At 35.4% G+C, this 18718-nt stretch overlaps 1 protein-coding gene across 2 annotated transcripts in view; it reads right to left on the minus strand.

The window, feature by feature from the left end:
- The window catches only part of LOC145279662 (tubulin-specific chaperone cofactor E-like protein), a 104101-nt gene that overhangs the window by 28317 nt on the left and 57066 nt on the right, over window positions 1-18718 (minus strand). For both annotated transcript variants that reach the window (XM_080130905.1, XM_080130904.1), the window contains exons 3-4: window positions 5890-6081; window positions 4388-4526 (exon numbers count right to left, since the gene is read on the minus strand). In XM_080130905.1, the coding sequence (XP_079987031.1) occupies window positions 4388-4526; window positions 5890-6081 (331 nt within the window). The remainder of the gene's footprint in view (window positions 1-4387; window positions 4527-5889; window positions 6082-18718) is intronic.

The raw sequence follows: 18718 nt of genomic DNA on the forward strand, positions 1-18718 counted from the left end.
AACAAATTACTGCTTATGTAAAGACAAATTGAAAATGTAACTTGCTCTACTTCTGTATTGAGCATTCTTGTATTATCCTCGTTATATTTCACTGGTTACCTTACTTTTGAAAAATAGCAACCTCAAATTATATATATATACATCTATTATAGTAAAGTCGAATTCCGGCTTGTTTATTTGTTTGTTCATCATTTGACTAATATGTACAAAAGATATACTGTATTACAAATTCATTTTCATATTGAAAATGGATATTTACACACTTTCATTTCACCATGATTTCTATATATACTATTTATTCAAAGAAAATCTACATTCAAGAAGTAACCTTATTTGCATATTAGATTAAAGAAAATCTATTTTATTAATTAACTCCATGTTATTAATTGTGTGTTGTAAAAGGATTGCTTTAATTATTATATTTAGAAATATTATTTAAAATTGATTTATATTATTTATATTTAATTTAATTAATTTCAATTATTATTAGCGGACATGTGTTGCCTTTAAAACAGAAGTAAGTTTATTTATTCAAGCTGATAGAGTTATTTCCCTTTTAAGTCATGAGGTTTTATTACCCATTTGATTTTCATAGATGAAAATGGATGCATTTTGTTTGATGCTTCCATAAATCCAACATGTAGTTCACTTTCAGGAAAATCATAAGAAGTTCGGATATTCGGTGTATCTTAAATAGTATGTGACTGAACTCTCTGCCCACCAATATATTTCAACCTGGAAACACTGGGGGTGTGTGGGGGGAGGGTAAGTAAAATGTTTGAGGACATCTGTTATTTTCACTATAGCAACTTATCCTTTGATTTTATGTTTTCTATATTTCAGAATCATAAATTGGAGACCATATAATTACAAGAAATAAGTTGGTACATTACAGTTCTAAACTTTTTAGATGAGGAATGATTGTTAATATTTTTTGGATCGATCGGACTATTGTTCTCATCTTGAGTGTTATTTGCACAATGTTTCTTCAGGTGTATAAATCACCATGTTTGATATATACATACTTTCCAGGTTTTATATTTAAATTCTAGTTAAAAGTAAAAAATAAAAAAATAAAAAAAAGAATATAAAAATTATCAAACGAAACACTAGGAGATACTATTTCTAAAATATTTATAGCAAAGTCCATTAACCAATCATAAGTTCTTAAAAACATAATTTGCAATACTAAGAGAATATTGATAAACATAATTGTTAAAACACATGTTATTCTTGGAAATAGCTATCTATGATTCCCATTAACGAGATGCCATCTCTAAGTTTGTGGGAAACGAGTTCCACATATAAGCGAACACACAGACACAAACTTGTAACATTAAGGTAAACCTAATTATCGCCCTTTAACCCTGGCAATATCATTCTTTGCTGCAAGGTGGCGTTAACACCTCACTTCTGTATCCACTTCATATTTTTCGCCTTCTTTTCGACTTGGACGCCAACGTATGCAGACATGTCACACCATGCCTCTGTACTGCACACCCGCAAAAGACATTCACACTCTCGCAAAAAGACTCTCAGAATCATCACACAAATAATGTTTTCCTATGCTTCTTCAATATTCATCTATTTCTCATTATTCTTGCAACAATCTCTGTAAATAAATGTACATCGGCTGTAAATTATAATCTCGGCATATTTGTGTATTCATTCTTGGCCTAGAGGACCAAGTGATTCTTTGGTGCTAGTGCACTTATTCAAGTTTAATTAAAATTTTATGATATCTGTTTTTATTAAATTGTAAGGTCATAGAATAGGTACAAAAACCCTGCCCTCCCCATGTTAAGAATGGCTTTCTAAATAATAGTGTTGGGACGATTAATCGGAATCAGAATCGGGAATCGGAAAAATCAGAGCGCTTTTTGGAGTATCGGAACTTTTTTATTTGATTTAAGAAACATCTTCTATTGCTTGTCGTAATAATAAAATAAAAAAATATTTATTGATTTAAGCATCCAGTAAGCCTAAAATCTCTAGATCACCCGACCGACGGCATTCCAATTATAGTGCTGAAAAAGCTTCAACCAGAACTTGCCCCCATACTTACAAAACTGTTTAAGCGTTGCCTTAAGGAGAAGTGCTTCTCAACACCCTGGAAAACCTCATCAGTTTGCCCTGTATTTAAGAATTCAGGTGATGTCGTCTCCCTCTCAGTACAGACCAATAAGTACCCTGTGTGTCATGATTAAGTTGCTGGAATCCACATTAAATAGAGAAGTAGTCAACCACCTCAGCAGAAATAACCTTCTTAGTGACATGCAATATGGTTTCCGTTCTGCCAGATCTACAGCAGATGTGCTAACGGTTATATCTCATAGGATTAGTGAATCTCTCGACAAAGGCTTCCTCTCTAGGGCAATTGCTCTTGACATATCAAAGGCCTTTGATAAGGTATGGCATAAAGGCCTACTTCACAAGATTTTCAGCTACGGTATAACTGGAAATGTTTTCTCAATCATTAAATCATTTCTCTCTGATAGGCTTGTAAGAGTAGTGGTTGATGGGGTAGAAATCAGAGGCCCACAGTATTAATGCTGGAGCTCCTCAGGGGTCCATCTTAGGCCCAACTCTCTTCCTGATCTACATCAATGATCTCCCAAAACACATACTTAAATCATTCGTTGACATCTATGCTGATGACACAACAATCTATGGCAACACATCAAAGGCCGTAAATGATCAAGTTCTCTCTGATTCTCTCTCCTCTGATCTTGAGCGGGTGGTACAGTGGGGAAAGAGATGGCTGGTTACTTTTAATGCATCTAAAACCAAGCTCCTATCTTTACATCATCAAGGCTCTGATCCCCATTTGGCATCAATTGAAATGGATGGCTCTCATCTAGGGGAAGCTTCATGTTTTGACAAGCTTCTGGGCTTGACCTTTATTCCTGACCTGAAATGAAACACGTACATCAAGTCAGTTGCCAAGGCCGCTGGAAAAATGGTAGGATCCTTCTACTGCTCCAGAAGATATCTCACTACTGATGCAATTCTCTGTCTATATAAAAGCCAAGTACGTCCAAGGATGGAATACTGCTTCCACATCTGGGCAAGAGCTGCTAAAAACAGCCTATCCTGCCTTGACAAAGTACAAAATAGGCTTTGTGGCTTAATGGGTGATGCCCTTTTCTCTTACCTGCAACTTCTCTCCCACAGGAGAGATGTTGCAAGCCTGTCTTTGTTTTATCGTTACTACCATGGCAAGTGCTCGTCTGAGCTTCAATCTCTGGTCACCCCTCACCAATCTTTCATAATAAACACCCGTCTAGCTGAAACCACTGTCAAAAATTTTCCCCACTCTTTATCTGTGCCAAAACCAAGACGTAGATTCCATGAACAAAGCTTCTTTCTTAGAAGTGCACACCTGTGGAACTCTGGTCAGTTTGCCTGTTCCCACCGGACTACAACTTGGATGTCTTCAAGTCCAACATAAACAAATTCCTGATAAACCACCCCCTTAAGTAAGACACTTGATCAAATCTCCAATATTAACGTACTGTACACGTAATAACCCTTATCCCCGAGTAGTTTCTGGGCCTTGATAAATGGTGACTACCTTGTAAAAAAAAACAAAAAAAAAACCCTCACAAGTGTGTTTTTACGTTTAAGAAAATATATGCACAGTTATGATGCGTTTTTATAGTAAGCGGGACAAAATAACACTTGTATAGTCAAATATTTAGAGATTCATAAAGAATTGGAATCGGAATCAATAATTGTATTGGAATCAGGAATTTAGTACAGAATTGGTAATTGTATCGGAATCGGGAAAAATATTGGAATCGTCCCGTCACTAATAAATAATAAACTTTATTATTTCAGCATGGATCAATAAGTGCACTTTTACACTATTCCTCTACTAACAATAGAGGGTGACTCTCACTCTCTACAAATTTCATATAAATAAAGAAGGTCTGAAGCTATGTCGACTGAAACATTGTGTAAATAACACTCAGGATGAGAACATTAATCCGATTAATTCAAATAATACAAACAAGATAGTACATTGTTTTCATTCCTACATTTGACATTACACGATTTTGAAGTTATAAGATTCTTTATTTAGATAATTCACAAGGAATTATGGGCCGAAAATATCATTAGCATTGAAACATAAAAAAAACATATTTTATGCATTTATAGCATGATAATTTTTTAAAATGACAATCAGACTTTATAATTTTAAAAAATGACAATCAGACTTTATAATTTTTTTTCACAGGTGCTACAAGTAAGGAATCTACCTGATTGAAATAATCGTTTTCAAAGTTTCCATAGATGAAAACCTTATTCAGCTAGGATGAAAAAAAAGAATTGTAAAGATTTCTGAAAGTTTAGAAAATAATGAAAAGTAAATAAATAAACCTACCATTCTTACAAAGATAGAGGTCTTTCAGGGCTGGTAAATGCTGAGCTAAACACAAAGCGTCTTCCCAATTGGTGTTTGTGGAATTCAGAACAATATTTTCGATTGTAGAAAGTGGCAGGCGCCAGTTTTGCACAAAATTCTGAAAATGCAATTGAAAACACAAATAAAAAGCCTCGTCACCAATCTGGATTGTATGAAAATTTAAATATCTTCTGTATTTAAGGATATTTCTTAGATTGCTAATTTTTTATATATGTTGTTGTGCTATTTACCTGAAAATCAAAATAAGGAATGAACATGTCATTTTGAGTAAGCTCATCTGTGAAAACTGTGACCTCGTAAGGAGGTAAGTAAACACCTTCCAAATATCAATTGCTTTCTCTTCCTCTTCCTCTCTCTCTCTCTCTCTCTCTCCACACACACACACACACACACACACACACACACAATAAGTGAAGTCAAACAACAAGACTTTGGTAATGTTCAAATAGACAAATAATTAATCACACCTAAAAGATATGAGAAAAAAAGTGGAGTCAGATTAAGAACATAATATACTCAGAAACACTGCAGCTATTAAATCAGCTCAATGGTTAAAGCTATTGGTGAAAAGTTATTATATTGCAATTTAGAAATAAAAAAAATTGATGACATATTAGCGGGGGGGGGGGGATTTGCCCGGGCGTAAAATATGCTTAAATATGATATTTTAGTTTGTCCAGATTTTGTATATATTATTATAGAATCATGATTTCAAAAGTTAAAAAAAAAGTATTTAGGTGCAAGAGTTAGCTAGAATCGAAACCAAAACTGTAGCATTCAAAGCTGGTGACGTTACCACTGTACCAACGTGACACACATATAAACCGATTAAAAAGTAAAAATTAAAAATAAACTAAGATGAATGTACAACATGTTTAACGTTTTTTTCAATTTAAACCCATTTTTGACCCCTTAAAAACAATTTTAACCAGCTATAGACCCATAAAAGAACGACCCGTAAAAGATCCAATCATTTGAGGACCCAGCGCCGCTCTGTGGCTTTTAATTTTGAAGGAGATAGAGTTTGAAAATATGGAGACCGACAGACAGACAGACAGATAGACAGACATATAGCTGTTTATATATTATATTTATTTATATCAGCTAGTATAATAATATTAGTAATAGTATTAATAATTATTTTAATACCTACAGACACTAGTGTTTCATGCTTACGCAATTATCAGTGTAGGAGATGACAATCAATGCTGCTTTAATTCCATTGTGTTAGATAATCACAACACCAACTAAAGAACGGGCATGTTTGATATCTTTATCTTACTCTGTGGGTTAAGTTTGCAGTGTTTCCATGAAACCAAAGGTATCGATAGACGATCAAATTAACGTATAACATTGTTTAAATAATTACTCCTCCTATACTAAACAATACAACATCACACTATATATATACACACAACACTGCTTTAATAAAAAATATCTTTAGACATTGTTTCACTTACATTGTGGTTTTGTAGTTTATTGTGGCTCAGGTTGACAAATTTGAGGCTTGGCAGTTGGGCCAGGATGGGTAATACGTCTGCCCAATCATCCAGTGTGTTGCTAGATAGATCCAAATCCACAACATTCGGACAGAGAGAGCCGAGTCCCTGGGAAGGAAGGCCTGCATGGTCAATGGCATATTGACTCAATACCTGGAAAATAAATATTCAAAGTTTAATCCCATTTGAAAGAATTATGCAAAAATGCATAAATAAAAACAAGAAAGAAAGGAGTACATGGAGATTCTCATTAATTCCTGGGCAACACTGAAGGTGGCTATTAGTAATGTTATGGTGTGTCTACCTTAGGGATAATAATGAATTCTTCCTTTTACTATAAAGACTGGGAGAAACTGACATATAACAACACTATTTATTTATATATTTATTTATTTGCGGACTGCTATCCTCAAAGTTGTTTTTTCGTGATGTTTTAGCTGACTATTCCTCTGACCTTCGTCGATGCAATAGGAATGCTGAGTCTCTTGATTATATCTTCAGTAATTACTGCCTTCCATAGTTGCTGTCATCTCACCACGTTTTGGCCAACTAAACTTCTGGCTGGCTTTGATGAAAGCCAAAGAATGAGTTGGCCGAAATGTGGTGAAACAACAACTATGAAGATGGGAATAACAGTCTGCAAAAAATAAAAAATCATTTCAAAGGATTCCAATAATCAATAAAACTCAAATATATAAATAAATAAATGAATAAATAAATACACAAATTATTCATCTCAAAGGATTCCAATAATAAAATAATATATTCTTTATTTGCTTTGCTGTTCAATATATTTTGTTTCTGATAAATACTGAATTGTGTCTTTCTTCCAGACTCTTACAAAACCACAAGTTGCAAATAAAACGCTGAAGACACCAGATGATGATGGAAGAAAGAGACGGACAGCAACACATCGATTTACAATTATAACATCAACTGGATCCCCTACCTTATTGTGATGGAATGATAATTCATTATTACACCAAGTGTTGAATTACAACAGGCCATGATGATCCCTGAATGCATTTCTATTTATCCATTCTTGTTATATAGGACAAATAGGATTCCAGGGGAAATAAGTTTGTAAAAAAAGACATCTTTCAAATGAGAAAGAATTGTGTAAAAGTGTTATTTTCAAGTATGGCGTCTTTTCTTCTTGTTTTCTCAAGATAGAAAAGGACATGTGCTACTTTTTAATGTTGACCTTTTCAAGAAGCATTTTCCAACAAGAATTCAATTTCATGCACACACACACACACAACACACACACACACACACACACACACACACACACACACACACGCAATTCACAAAACGGAACATACAATAGGCTGCATATGTCTATCTTTATAAAGTTAGGTATGTTCACATGCTTATACAGCGTGGAACGATATAATTGTCGCCCTAGAAATGATTACATTTCCATTTGTCGATTAGAAATCAATTAATAACTATTCCTCAAATTTCAGTTTCTTTGGAATATTTTGAAGGATTTTCAGAAAGCATAGAATGGACAGAACCCTCCAATTAAAAATTCAATCTATAGTCATTAGACATCCCTGAAGCAAAATTCTCTGAATTTTAATTTCTTCTTAAGACCCCTTAAGCTTAAGCCTTGAATTTAAGATATTTTTTAAAAGCAAAATCATGTAATGAGTTTTGATCAAAATTGGAATGATGATTCTTGACCAGATGTACCCAACTAGTGAGCCGCGACCCTCTTGGGGGTCTCAACGCCTTGGCAAGAGAGCATGTAGTCTTGTTAGAAGTAGCTTGGAATAACATTAATTTTGTTTCATCAATTACATCTTTCGAGTTCTTACATTTTTTTTGTTCAGGTGCAAAACGAAATATCCTGTGCTACGTTAGTTCGACAACACTACGTGATATTATGGGTGTATGTATGCTTGCCTGTGAGCGAATATGTATGTGTCTGAAACAGGTTTTTTTTTTTAATTTCCTTATCAATTTGTCCAGGCTGGGAATGGTGCATCCTACGGGATGACAAACATTGACCCGCCAAATGTATGTATATGTATACTAGTGAGTGGCAAGTATGTGTGTACTTGCTATGGACACATCAACCACATGTCCATTACTGATTGCTGTTCTTCACAGAAAATGAAAAGAAATTAAGCTATGTAGGGGGGTCACATAGGTTTCAAATATTTAGATAAGGATTGCGAGTTTTAAAAGGTTGGGAACCCCTATTCTAGGCATAAGGTTTAGTAACATTATTTCTGGATTTGGATCTCCATAAATGGACATAAAAGTTGTTTAAAACTGTTTAGTTCGAAGGTCATGGACAGGTATTTTTCTTACACACGCACACACTATATATATATATATATATATATACACACACATATATACATATATATATATACATACATGTACATATATATACATATACATATATACACACATATACATATATATACATATGCATATATACACACATATACATATATACATATATATATATATTTCTTAAGAAGCTTTGAGTTTCTTAAAAAAGATACTAAAGTAAAATACTTTCAAAAAAATTTTAAAATGCAATTTAAATTCCTGGGAAAACCAACTAAATTGAACATATTGCAGACTACTAGCTGGATGCCCGGCATTGCCCAGTCATACAATACACTTCAACATTATATTTAAATTTATGCAGATTGCATATGTATTATTATAGAATCAATCCTCTATTGAATATTATATATAAGGAATAATATATATATAGGAATAATTTGTCCGGTGGATTAATTCGTAAAAATATAAAAAAATAATAATGATAATGTCGTTCACCAAATTCTGTCTGTGTTTGTTTACAATTTCACGTCAGCTGATATTTGGGATTGACGATCTTAAGAATAGTCTTTATTCTCTTATAGATAAAAAAAGAGGAATATTTTACGTTACAAGGTTACACCAGTGTAACATAAAATATTTCTCTGTTAAAATTCTTTTTTTATCTATAAGAGAAGGAAAACTATTTTTAAGATCGGATTTTTTCGATTTTCGATACTAATCGGATGAGTTTCTGTACAAAAAATATCTAAGAACACTGCCAGAAATATAAATTACCTTTGTGTGAAATTTTCAAAAGATAGGCTCAGCCGTTTCGGAACCTATGAGGGGAAGGAACACACACACACACACACACACACGCACAGTGACTTTATATATATATATATATATATATATATATATATATATAAAAGGAAGGAGGTATAAAAACTGAGAGAGAGAGGGAGGAGTGAGGGGGGCGCTAAATGGAACTTTTCTACATGAACTACCACTTTTTAAAAGGAGGAAAATCAATTTCAGCTGTAACCCATCCACGCCAACCACCACCACCAGCACTACCACCAGCACCGTACCTAGAACTTTGATCTGAAGTGGGAAAATCTAGCAGAAATTAGCCAACCTCAATCCCCACTCTTCCCATCTAATAAAAGTACCCAAATTGGTCAAATATGACCCTCTTCCTCTTCCTATTGCAGAAAAAAAGAAACAATTGATCACACGGTCTATAAATGCGGCAGAACAGCTAGAGGAATGATAAAACTGGGATTCAGTTAGTAAATAAATCGATAATTTCTTTCCCACAGAACGCAAGATTATTTCTTTCTTTCCATATTCTTTTCTTTAACGCTGCTGGCAGAATGATCCAGATGATTATTACCTTCTTGTGTAGTTATTATCCAAACACAACGGAGCGTTCATTCCACGCAATTTTACACTCCCCCCTCGTAATTAAGCATTTTTTTCATCTTTTGCTAAAGATACACTGGCAGCATTATTTGCCATGTCAGTCAGCTGATTTGAAAGAGAGAAAGGGAGAAGGAGAGAGAGAGAGAGTGAGAGAGAGGGGGAAGGGGAAAGAGAGACTGAATTGGAGCAACATTGATTTTACACAAGGTTACAACTATAATTTAAATATAGTTTCGTACATTCGTATAATTTTTTTTTTTATTGGTTACAAATGTGCATACATGGTTCAGCTGCAATTTCATCCAAAATCCACTTCTCATGTTAAAAACACCAAAGATTTCACTTAAAAAGTGATAATCAGAGAAAAATCCCCTAAAAGAGAGGAGATTCATGTCTTTAATATGTTGTCGCGGTGCGCTTACATCGTAGTTTATGTTTTGCCACGCCGGCCATTATTTTTATTGGTGAACAATCTTATATACACTGCCTAGCGGCAAATAACCGTCTTCTCAAGTCGAACTGAGGTGAAGTAAACTTAATTTCAACTTTTTCTCCATGAAAATGAATAGCAGAGACTTTGATTCCAAGCTAAATCGAGCAGAAACACAATCAATTTACATGTGGAATTCTTTTGGTTGTATTCGATTCAGCGGAGAATTAATGCTATTCATTTGTTTTCTCTCTGGGACCGGCGCATGTTGTAACGATACCTTCTAATAAATACAGCACGTTGGCGGCCAACCATGGCGAGTTTCGGCTGAGCGCTAGCCCCTGCCAGGGGAGTAGGAGAAGGCTCCTGAAGTGACGACTGACGTTACCAGTCACGTCGACTGAATCCACCAGCGCCGAAGGATTCAAGCAGCAGCTGCGAACTTCAACTTCCAGTCTCCAGCGACTTCCTGCTCATTCCTGCCATCTTTCCAGGCCTTGGTGCTTCCAGCTCACTTCTGCAGCCTTCCAGCGCCTCCAGCTCACTCTTGCAACTTTCCAGCCCTTGGTGCCTCCAGCTTGCTCCAGCTTTCCTGCAACCTCGCTCCTCTGGCCTGCAAACTCTCTTGCACCTTGCACCTCTGGTCCGCTACCTCGCTCGCACCTGGCTCCCTACCGACCGTCCGTTCCTTAACACTGACCTTTATGTTCTCAGTGTTGTCCACTGATCCTCCATTCTCAGTGTCGTCCGTTCTTTAACACTGACCCTTATGTTCTCAGTGTCAACTGTTGCTTAACACTGACCCCTACATTCTCATTCTGGATCGCCCCCCCCCCTGACGTCCAACTGATCATTCCAGGTCCACTGAGCACCCCTGAACCACGCTACATCTAAAGTACCTGTTCCGGACTTTAGCCTTCAGTGACGTGCGACCTTCCAGGCGACCAGCATCCAGATCATACAATTTTCGCTTCCTTTAAAAAAATAAAAGGCGAACCCTCGTCTTTAACCAAACAACCTGTGTCTGTCATTTATCTTTGCCTTTTTGCTGTTTACTTTTTGCCTGTCTCTACCTTGTTGGTCGTTGGGTCGATTGTCCCCGGACGACCGGCCCCTCAACAAGTGGTGACCCCGATGTGATTCTAAGACACATGCAGAAAAGATCAGTAGGCAAGGAAGATGACGATAAAGCCCACATCCTCCTTGTATCCAGACCGCAGCTTTTTCGAAGAAGACGACATTTCACACAGACTTGACCAACCAACCACGATCAAACAGTTCAACCAACTCAGCATAAAACCAACACCAGGCTCTTGACTTCATACAAGATGTAAAAAGTTAAGCTCTGCGAATATATACAACACCATTCAAGGCTTACCAACTCTCTGATGACTTAATTCATCAAACCTGAACCTTCATGGATTTTCGCCACATGCACAAAATCCGCAGACAGCAATAACAACCGACATTGAACTCATGCTAGTTTGAGTTAACTGTGATGTGCACATGGAAAAACTCAACTGGACGTTATGGATGAAGTCACGAGTTCAAAAACGAGTTTGTTGCTCCACGCACATTGAAAAACCCAACGACTGGTCGTTTGTTTATTCAACCGAAGCACGGTTGAATCAACACAAACGATGCACACCAACCTCGGTATAGACTCGCTTGTACTTGGCACTGCAGACTCGCTTGCAAGCCCTCGTGCATCTGACTTCAATCATACTTCGCTTAGACTCTGCAGATGCACTTGCAGACTAAGAACGTGCAGACCTACTTACACATCACTCAGCAAATTCAACCTCATCACTTACACACTCTGCAGACTTAATTGCAGACTGACGAACAATTGTGCAGACCCACTAGCACTCACCAATTATTCTTAACCAAGCCTGCCAAGAATAAAATCTATTATTAATTGATAACGAACAATTATCCAGGGACAGGGCCTTGTCGCGGTACGCTCACATCGTAGTTTATGTTCATTTTTTTTTATCGGTAAACTATCTCATATACACCGCCTAACAGCAAATAACCATCTTCTCGAGTCAAACTGAGGTGAAGTAAACTTGAAAATGAATAGCAGAGACTTTGATTCCGAGCTGAATCGAACATAAACACAATACCTTCTAATAAATACAGCACGTTGGCAGCCAACCATGGCGAGTTTCAGCTGGGCACCAGCCCCAGCCAGAGGAGTAGGAGGAAGCTCCTGAAGTGACAACTAACGTTACCAGTCACGTCGACCGAATCCACCAGCGCCGAAGGATTCCAGCAGCAGCTGCGAACTTCAACTTCCAGTCTCTAGCGATTTCCAGTTCACTCTAGCGGCTTCCTGCTCATTCCCGCCCATATTTAAAGTAATTGAAATAGTGGTTTCTGTGTGCAATGGCAGCAGCACATTCAAGAGTATACCAAGGCTGACTGTTTGGTTTGTGTTCAAATTTTTTGGAGGGTATATAGCTGTCTATGCTATGTAATATCTATTGACAAGCAAAAATAGATCCGACGTAATCGATTTGATTTGGTTGTTTTGTTTTACAGCATATCATCCATTTTCGGGTTATTTAATGTTGAAACAAATAATTTTAGAAAAATTTTTTATTCTTCAAATTCTTTATATCTTCAAATATTTATTCATGGAACTTGATTTGGTTGTTTTATTTTACAGCATATCATCCATTTTTGGGTTATTTAATGCCGAATCCAGTAATTTTGGTTTGGTTGTTTTATAGAGGAAAGTTGTTGTTTTTGTGTTTGACTTTGTAGAATATGATTGAATTTTGCAATTGGAAAGGCACTTCCCCCTCCCCCAAAAATCGATGATATCAATGTTTGGTGCATTTTAGGCCTAGAAGCCAATATCTCCAGCCTAATCTGGTAGCACCAGGAATGAAAGTGAAAAGATATATTGTTAGCTGTTTCAACCTGTTTCCAGAAGCTTACATAAATGGTAAACTACTGCTGATCTCATAAAAAAATCTTTTTTAAATAAAGTGCTTGTCTGTCTGTCTGTCTGTCTAACTCAGAAATTACTGTTTGCATTTCAATCAAATTTTGAATAAAAAATGGGACGACCATTGGTGATGCAAAGTTTACATGTGTCCATTTTAAGATCATGAAAGGTCAAAAGAAGCAATTTTTGATAAAATAAAAATTACATCAAAAAGTTTAATAAAAGACATATGGAATATAGAAAAAGGTGAGGTCAGAATTGGCTTCAATTTAATAACGCTAATGTGGAGTCCATGTTCATACCAAATGCTATACGATCCATTGCGAAGCCATGTGTGTCCCCTTTCCAACAATTGTCGACGTCAATACTCCTTGCCATGATTTTCTTTTCATCTTCATGTCTTCTTCTAGTTCTCATTCTTGTTGTTTCTCACATTGGTGATTGCCAAAGGGATGAGAACTAGCTCAAAAGTAAAAGAAATAAAACAGAAACAACTCAAATTCACAAAAGAAAACATTGTGTGTAGATATCAGTTGTATGTACTTTGTGTGTGTGTGTGTGTGATAACATTGTGAAAAACGATCCTCGAAACGCTAACATCCACATCTTAGCTATTTGTCGAGGCCATCACAGTTGATCGGTCAGTCGGTTGACATCAGCTCACATCGTGTTGGCTATAGCTTTCCCTGATCTACCGCAAGTTGCAAACTGTCCTCAAAACTGTCCATAAAACTATCTCTGACTCCTTAATTTACTGACTCAAAATTGAAAATCAACTTCAGTCTTTTGTCTTAGTTAATGTCACACCTGATAACTAGAAACTGACTACTTCCACTCTATCAGAAGAGAATGGCTGATTATTTGGAAATTGACCACCAACCGTGAGGTGTTTTCCTGTCTTAAGGATTTTAAAAGATCTCTCCCTCGTTTTATTATGAATCTTACTTCTTAAATTTTTGCCCTGCTAATGAATCACTTCCTCTCATTATTGGGGGAAGGAGTATTAGCTCCAAGTGTAGGGGGGACGTCCATAGTATCACACTGTGACCCAATGTAAGACAACACTAGCTGAGTACTTGACATAAATCAATTAAACTGTGTGTGTGTGTGTGTGTGTGTGTATGTGTGTGTGTGTGTGTGGGTGTGTGTGTGTGTGATCTAGCATTGAAAAAGGAACAAACGTCGTCCATCGCTAGCCGTCTGGTTGCATCAGTCCCCAGTGATTTTCTTCTCGGCCTGATCTACTCTCGCTTGGTTTCAACTCCAATCTCTCCAATTTCTCTTGAAGAACCTCCAAGCCACCAACTGTCTCAAGCTGGACACTGTCCTCAACTGTCACAAACTCAAAACTCTCAGTAAATTGTCCCTAACTGTCATAAAAACTATTGCAAAACCGATTGACACTCCTAAAACTGCTGTTAACTAACTTTAAATATATTGGCCTCTATTGTTCAGTCCTTTAATCCCAAATTACCGCCACACCTTGATTAACAACCATATTTTAGTTCTGCTTGTGTGCTAACATTCTATACCTTTGTTCTACTGATAAACTTATTTCCTCCTTTTTTATTATATTTTTTCCTATTTTTTTTTTACTTGCTAACACTTGAAGGGAGGGAATGTCGATGGTATCACAACACCATATTATCGTTGACATATTAAAGGCCTTCGACAAGGTATGGCATAAGGCCTACTTCACAAGATTTCCAGCTATGGTATAACAGGAAATGTTTTCTCAATCATTAAATCATTTCTCTCTGATAGGCTCATAAGAGTAGTGGTCGATGGACAAAAATCAGAGACTCACAGTATTAATGCTGGAGTCCCTCAGGGGTCCATCCTGGGCCCAACCCTCTTCCTGATCTACATCAATGATCTCCCAAAACACATACTTAAATCATTCGTTGACATCTATGCTAATCACATGACAATCTATGGCAACACATCAAAGGCTGTAAATGACAAAGTTCTCTCTGATTCTCTCTCCTCTGATCTTGAGCACGTGGTTCAGTGGGGGAAGATGTGGCTGGTTACTTTTAATGCATCTAAAACCAAGCTCCTATCTTTACATCATCAACGCTCTGATCCCCATCTGGCATCAATTGGGATGGATGGCTCTCGTCTGGGAGAGGCCCCGTGTTTTGAAAAGCTTCTGGGTTTGTCATTTACTCCTGATCTGAAATGGAACACGTACATCAAGTCTGTTGCGAAGGTCGCTGGAAAGATGGTGGGATCCTTCTACCGCTCCAGAAGATATCTCATTACTGATGCAATTCTCTATCTGTATAAAAGCCAAGTACGTCCAAGGATGGAATACTGCTGCCATATCTGGGCAGGAGCTGCTAAAAACAGCTTATTCTGCCTTAACAAAGTACAAAATAGACTTTGTGGCTTAGTGGGGGATGCCCTTTTCTCTTCCCTGCAACCTCTCTCCCACAGAAGAGACGTTGCGAGCCTATCTTTGTTTTAACCTTATTTCCATGGCAGGTGCTCGTCTGAGCTCCAATCTCTGGTCCCCCCTCGCCAATCTTTCATGAAAAACACCCGTCTAGCTGAAACCACTGTCAAAAATCTTCCCCACTCTTTATCTGTGCCTAAATCAAAACGTAGATTCCATGAACAAAGCTTCTTTCTTAGAACTGCACGCCTGTGGAACTCTGTTCCGTCTGCCTGTTTCCCACCTGACTACAACCTGGATGTCCAACGTAAACAAATTCCTGGTGAACTGCCTCCTTAAGTAGACACTTGATTAAATCTCAACACTAATGTATTGTACATGCAATAACCCTTATCCCTGAGTGGCTTCCGGGCCTTGATAAGTGGTGACCACCTTGTAAAAAAAAAAGTTAGTATGAAATAAGAAAGATGATTTTTCATCATGTAACCTTTTTCAGAGTCAGAATCGATCAATTCTTTCCAACTCAAAATAATACATTTTTTATAGCTCCATAAGCCAGATAACCTATATATCTATAAAAGTGAGAATGTGTGCATGTGTGAGAACACTTCTCAACCTATATACTCAACATATTGTTGATCTACAGACTTGAAATTTAGTATATAGGGTATTCAGGCATGTGGAAAATTTTTAAATCTGTTTTCATCCGGAATAAAGGGCTGCTAAGGAGTCAGAATTGAAATATTGGTACTGGAGGGGGGTCATCTGATTTTTATGTGTTTGTCAACTGTTTCACGACTGTGCATGCACGATTGTGAAACATGACAGCCTCCTTATGTTAAGAATAAGTAGGTTTGAAAACACTTTAAAAAAAAATCGTAGCAAGCTGATCTAATGGTTATCGTACTTGACTAACTGTTTTAGATTTTGGTTTTTATCTCAGCTCAAATATTTTTCTTACATCATACTCGCATGCACATGTCACAGTTTTTTTCCATTTTTTTTTTTTCACTTCGTTCTTTTTTAAAGGAATTTAATGTTACGTTTAATACCTACGGTATTTCTGTTTATAATAAATAAGAAATCTGCATCAGTTAAAATATAATAGTTATGCATATTTTTCGACTGGGCAACGCCGGGCGAACTGCTAGTAATTGTATAAAACATGGTAAAAAGTTTTTAGCAGACAATCATATAATTAATAATGAATAAGATCTGCATTTCACTGTCGCAAACATAATAATAAAAAAAATTGAACTATTCATAAAATAATAAAATCGGTGATAATTTTTCTTTTCTTTTATTTATATAGACGAGGGGAATCCAAAATAATAAGCAATTTTGATAGATAATTATCTAATAATCGGCTATGAGATAATTATTAGTTTGCAAAGGGAAATAATGAACAAAGAAGTACAACAGCCTTACGTTTAACAAGAAGAGTTATGTATCATTTTGGTTTATTCAGACTAACTGTTCTCATCTTGAATGTTATTATCACAACGTTTTGGCCGATGTAACCTCTGACCTTACTCAGGTACATTTTGTTGAACTCTTTAACATGTCTTTTATATGATTATGAACTCTTTAACATGTCTTTTATATGATTAAGCAAACAAACGTCTATTAACTTAGTTTTAGTATAACTATATATATATATATGTAAAGAAAAGATATAACGTAATGGTGAGAAGCCTTGACTGCCATTTGGGCGGTCAGGTTTCGATCCTGGCTTGAGGCAGTTGCCTGTTTAGCCGCACTGATGAGCTGTGAAACAACGAAACAGCACTGTATATGGATGACTATATATAATTATTTTCACAGCTAAACAACGTCCCAGCTCACAAGAGCCATGCCAGCCAACAAACCGGAAGTCCAAGATTCAAGTTTCACCTTCATTTGGGCTCATCAGTCAGACATATCCGAATTCGGGATTTGAAACCCAAGTCTCTTGCATGTGAGCAAATTCGCCACGCACAAGGAAGTCTATTAACTAATACAGATCAAGCAAACCATGGCGAAATTCGAGTATGGATGAGCCCAAATGAAGGCGAAACTCGAGTCTTGGATTTCTGGTTTGTTGGCTATCATGGCTGTTGTGAGCTGTGATGTTGTTTGGCTGCGGAAATAATTATATAATCTCTCACATTCTGAAAAGTATATATATATATTAATCAAAATCGGATATCAGGAATCGGAAAAATCGTGCCTATTTTCAGACACCAAAAACGATTCTTTTAATTGTCTGTTTTATTTGATTTTGTTAAAAACAAACTCTTCTACTAATAATAGTAATGATAAAATGATTATTGGTTTTAAACAACCTCTTTCACAAGTGTGTTTCTAGGTTTGAGAAAATATTTGCACATTTGACGTGTGGTTTTACGGTAATCGAGGAAAATAACAACTTTAAGAGAATCATAATCGTAATCGGTAATTGTATTCGAATTGAGAAAAATATTGGAATCCTCCCATCATTAATATATATATATATATATATATATATATATATATATATATATATATAGTTCAGAATAACTGTTCAGATATAGTTCAGAATATATATATATATATATATATATATATATATATATAGTTCAGAATAATACTTACAACTATATATATATATATATATGGTTTAGAATAATACAATTATATATATATATATATATATATATATATATATATATATAGTTTAGAATAATACTTACAATTATATATATATATATATAGTTTAGAATAATACTTACAATTATATATATATATATATATATATATATAGTTTAGAATAATACTTACAATTATATATATATATATATAGTTTATAATACTTACAGTTATATATATATATATATATATATATATAGTTTATAATAATACTTACAGTTATATATATATATATATATATATATATATATATAGTTTATAATAATACTTACAGTTATATATATATATATATATATAGTTTATAATAATACTTACAGTTATATATATATATATATATATATATATATATATAAATATATAGTTTATAATAATACTTACAGTTATATATATATATATATATATATATATATATATATATATATATATATATATATATATATATATATTAAATATAATTATCCAATGACACGTGTTTTGTCGTCTACAACTCATCAGAGTGGCTGAATCTAGCGAAATTCGAAATCGGGACCCCACGGTAAGGATGTAAAGAGCCTAAACTCTAACCGAAAATAATTGAATTTATTCAAAACATATCGCAAAAACAAATAACATCTGTCTATCTATC

Source organism: Euprymna scolopes, chromosome 7, assembly GCF_053919585.1.
Source record: "Euprymna scolopes isolate OS-2025 chromosome 7, ASM5391958v1, whole genome shotgun sequence".
Lineage (NCBI taxonomy): Eukaryota > Metazoa > Mollusca > Cephalopoda > Sepiida > Sepiolidae > Euprymna > Euprymna scolopes.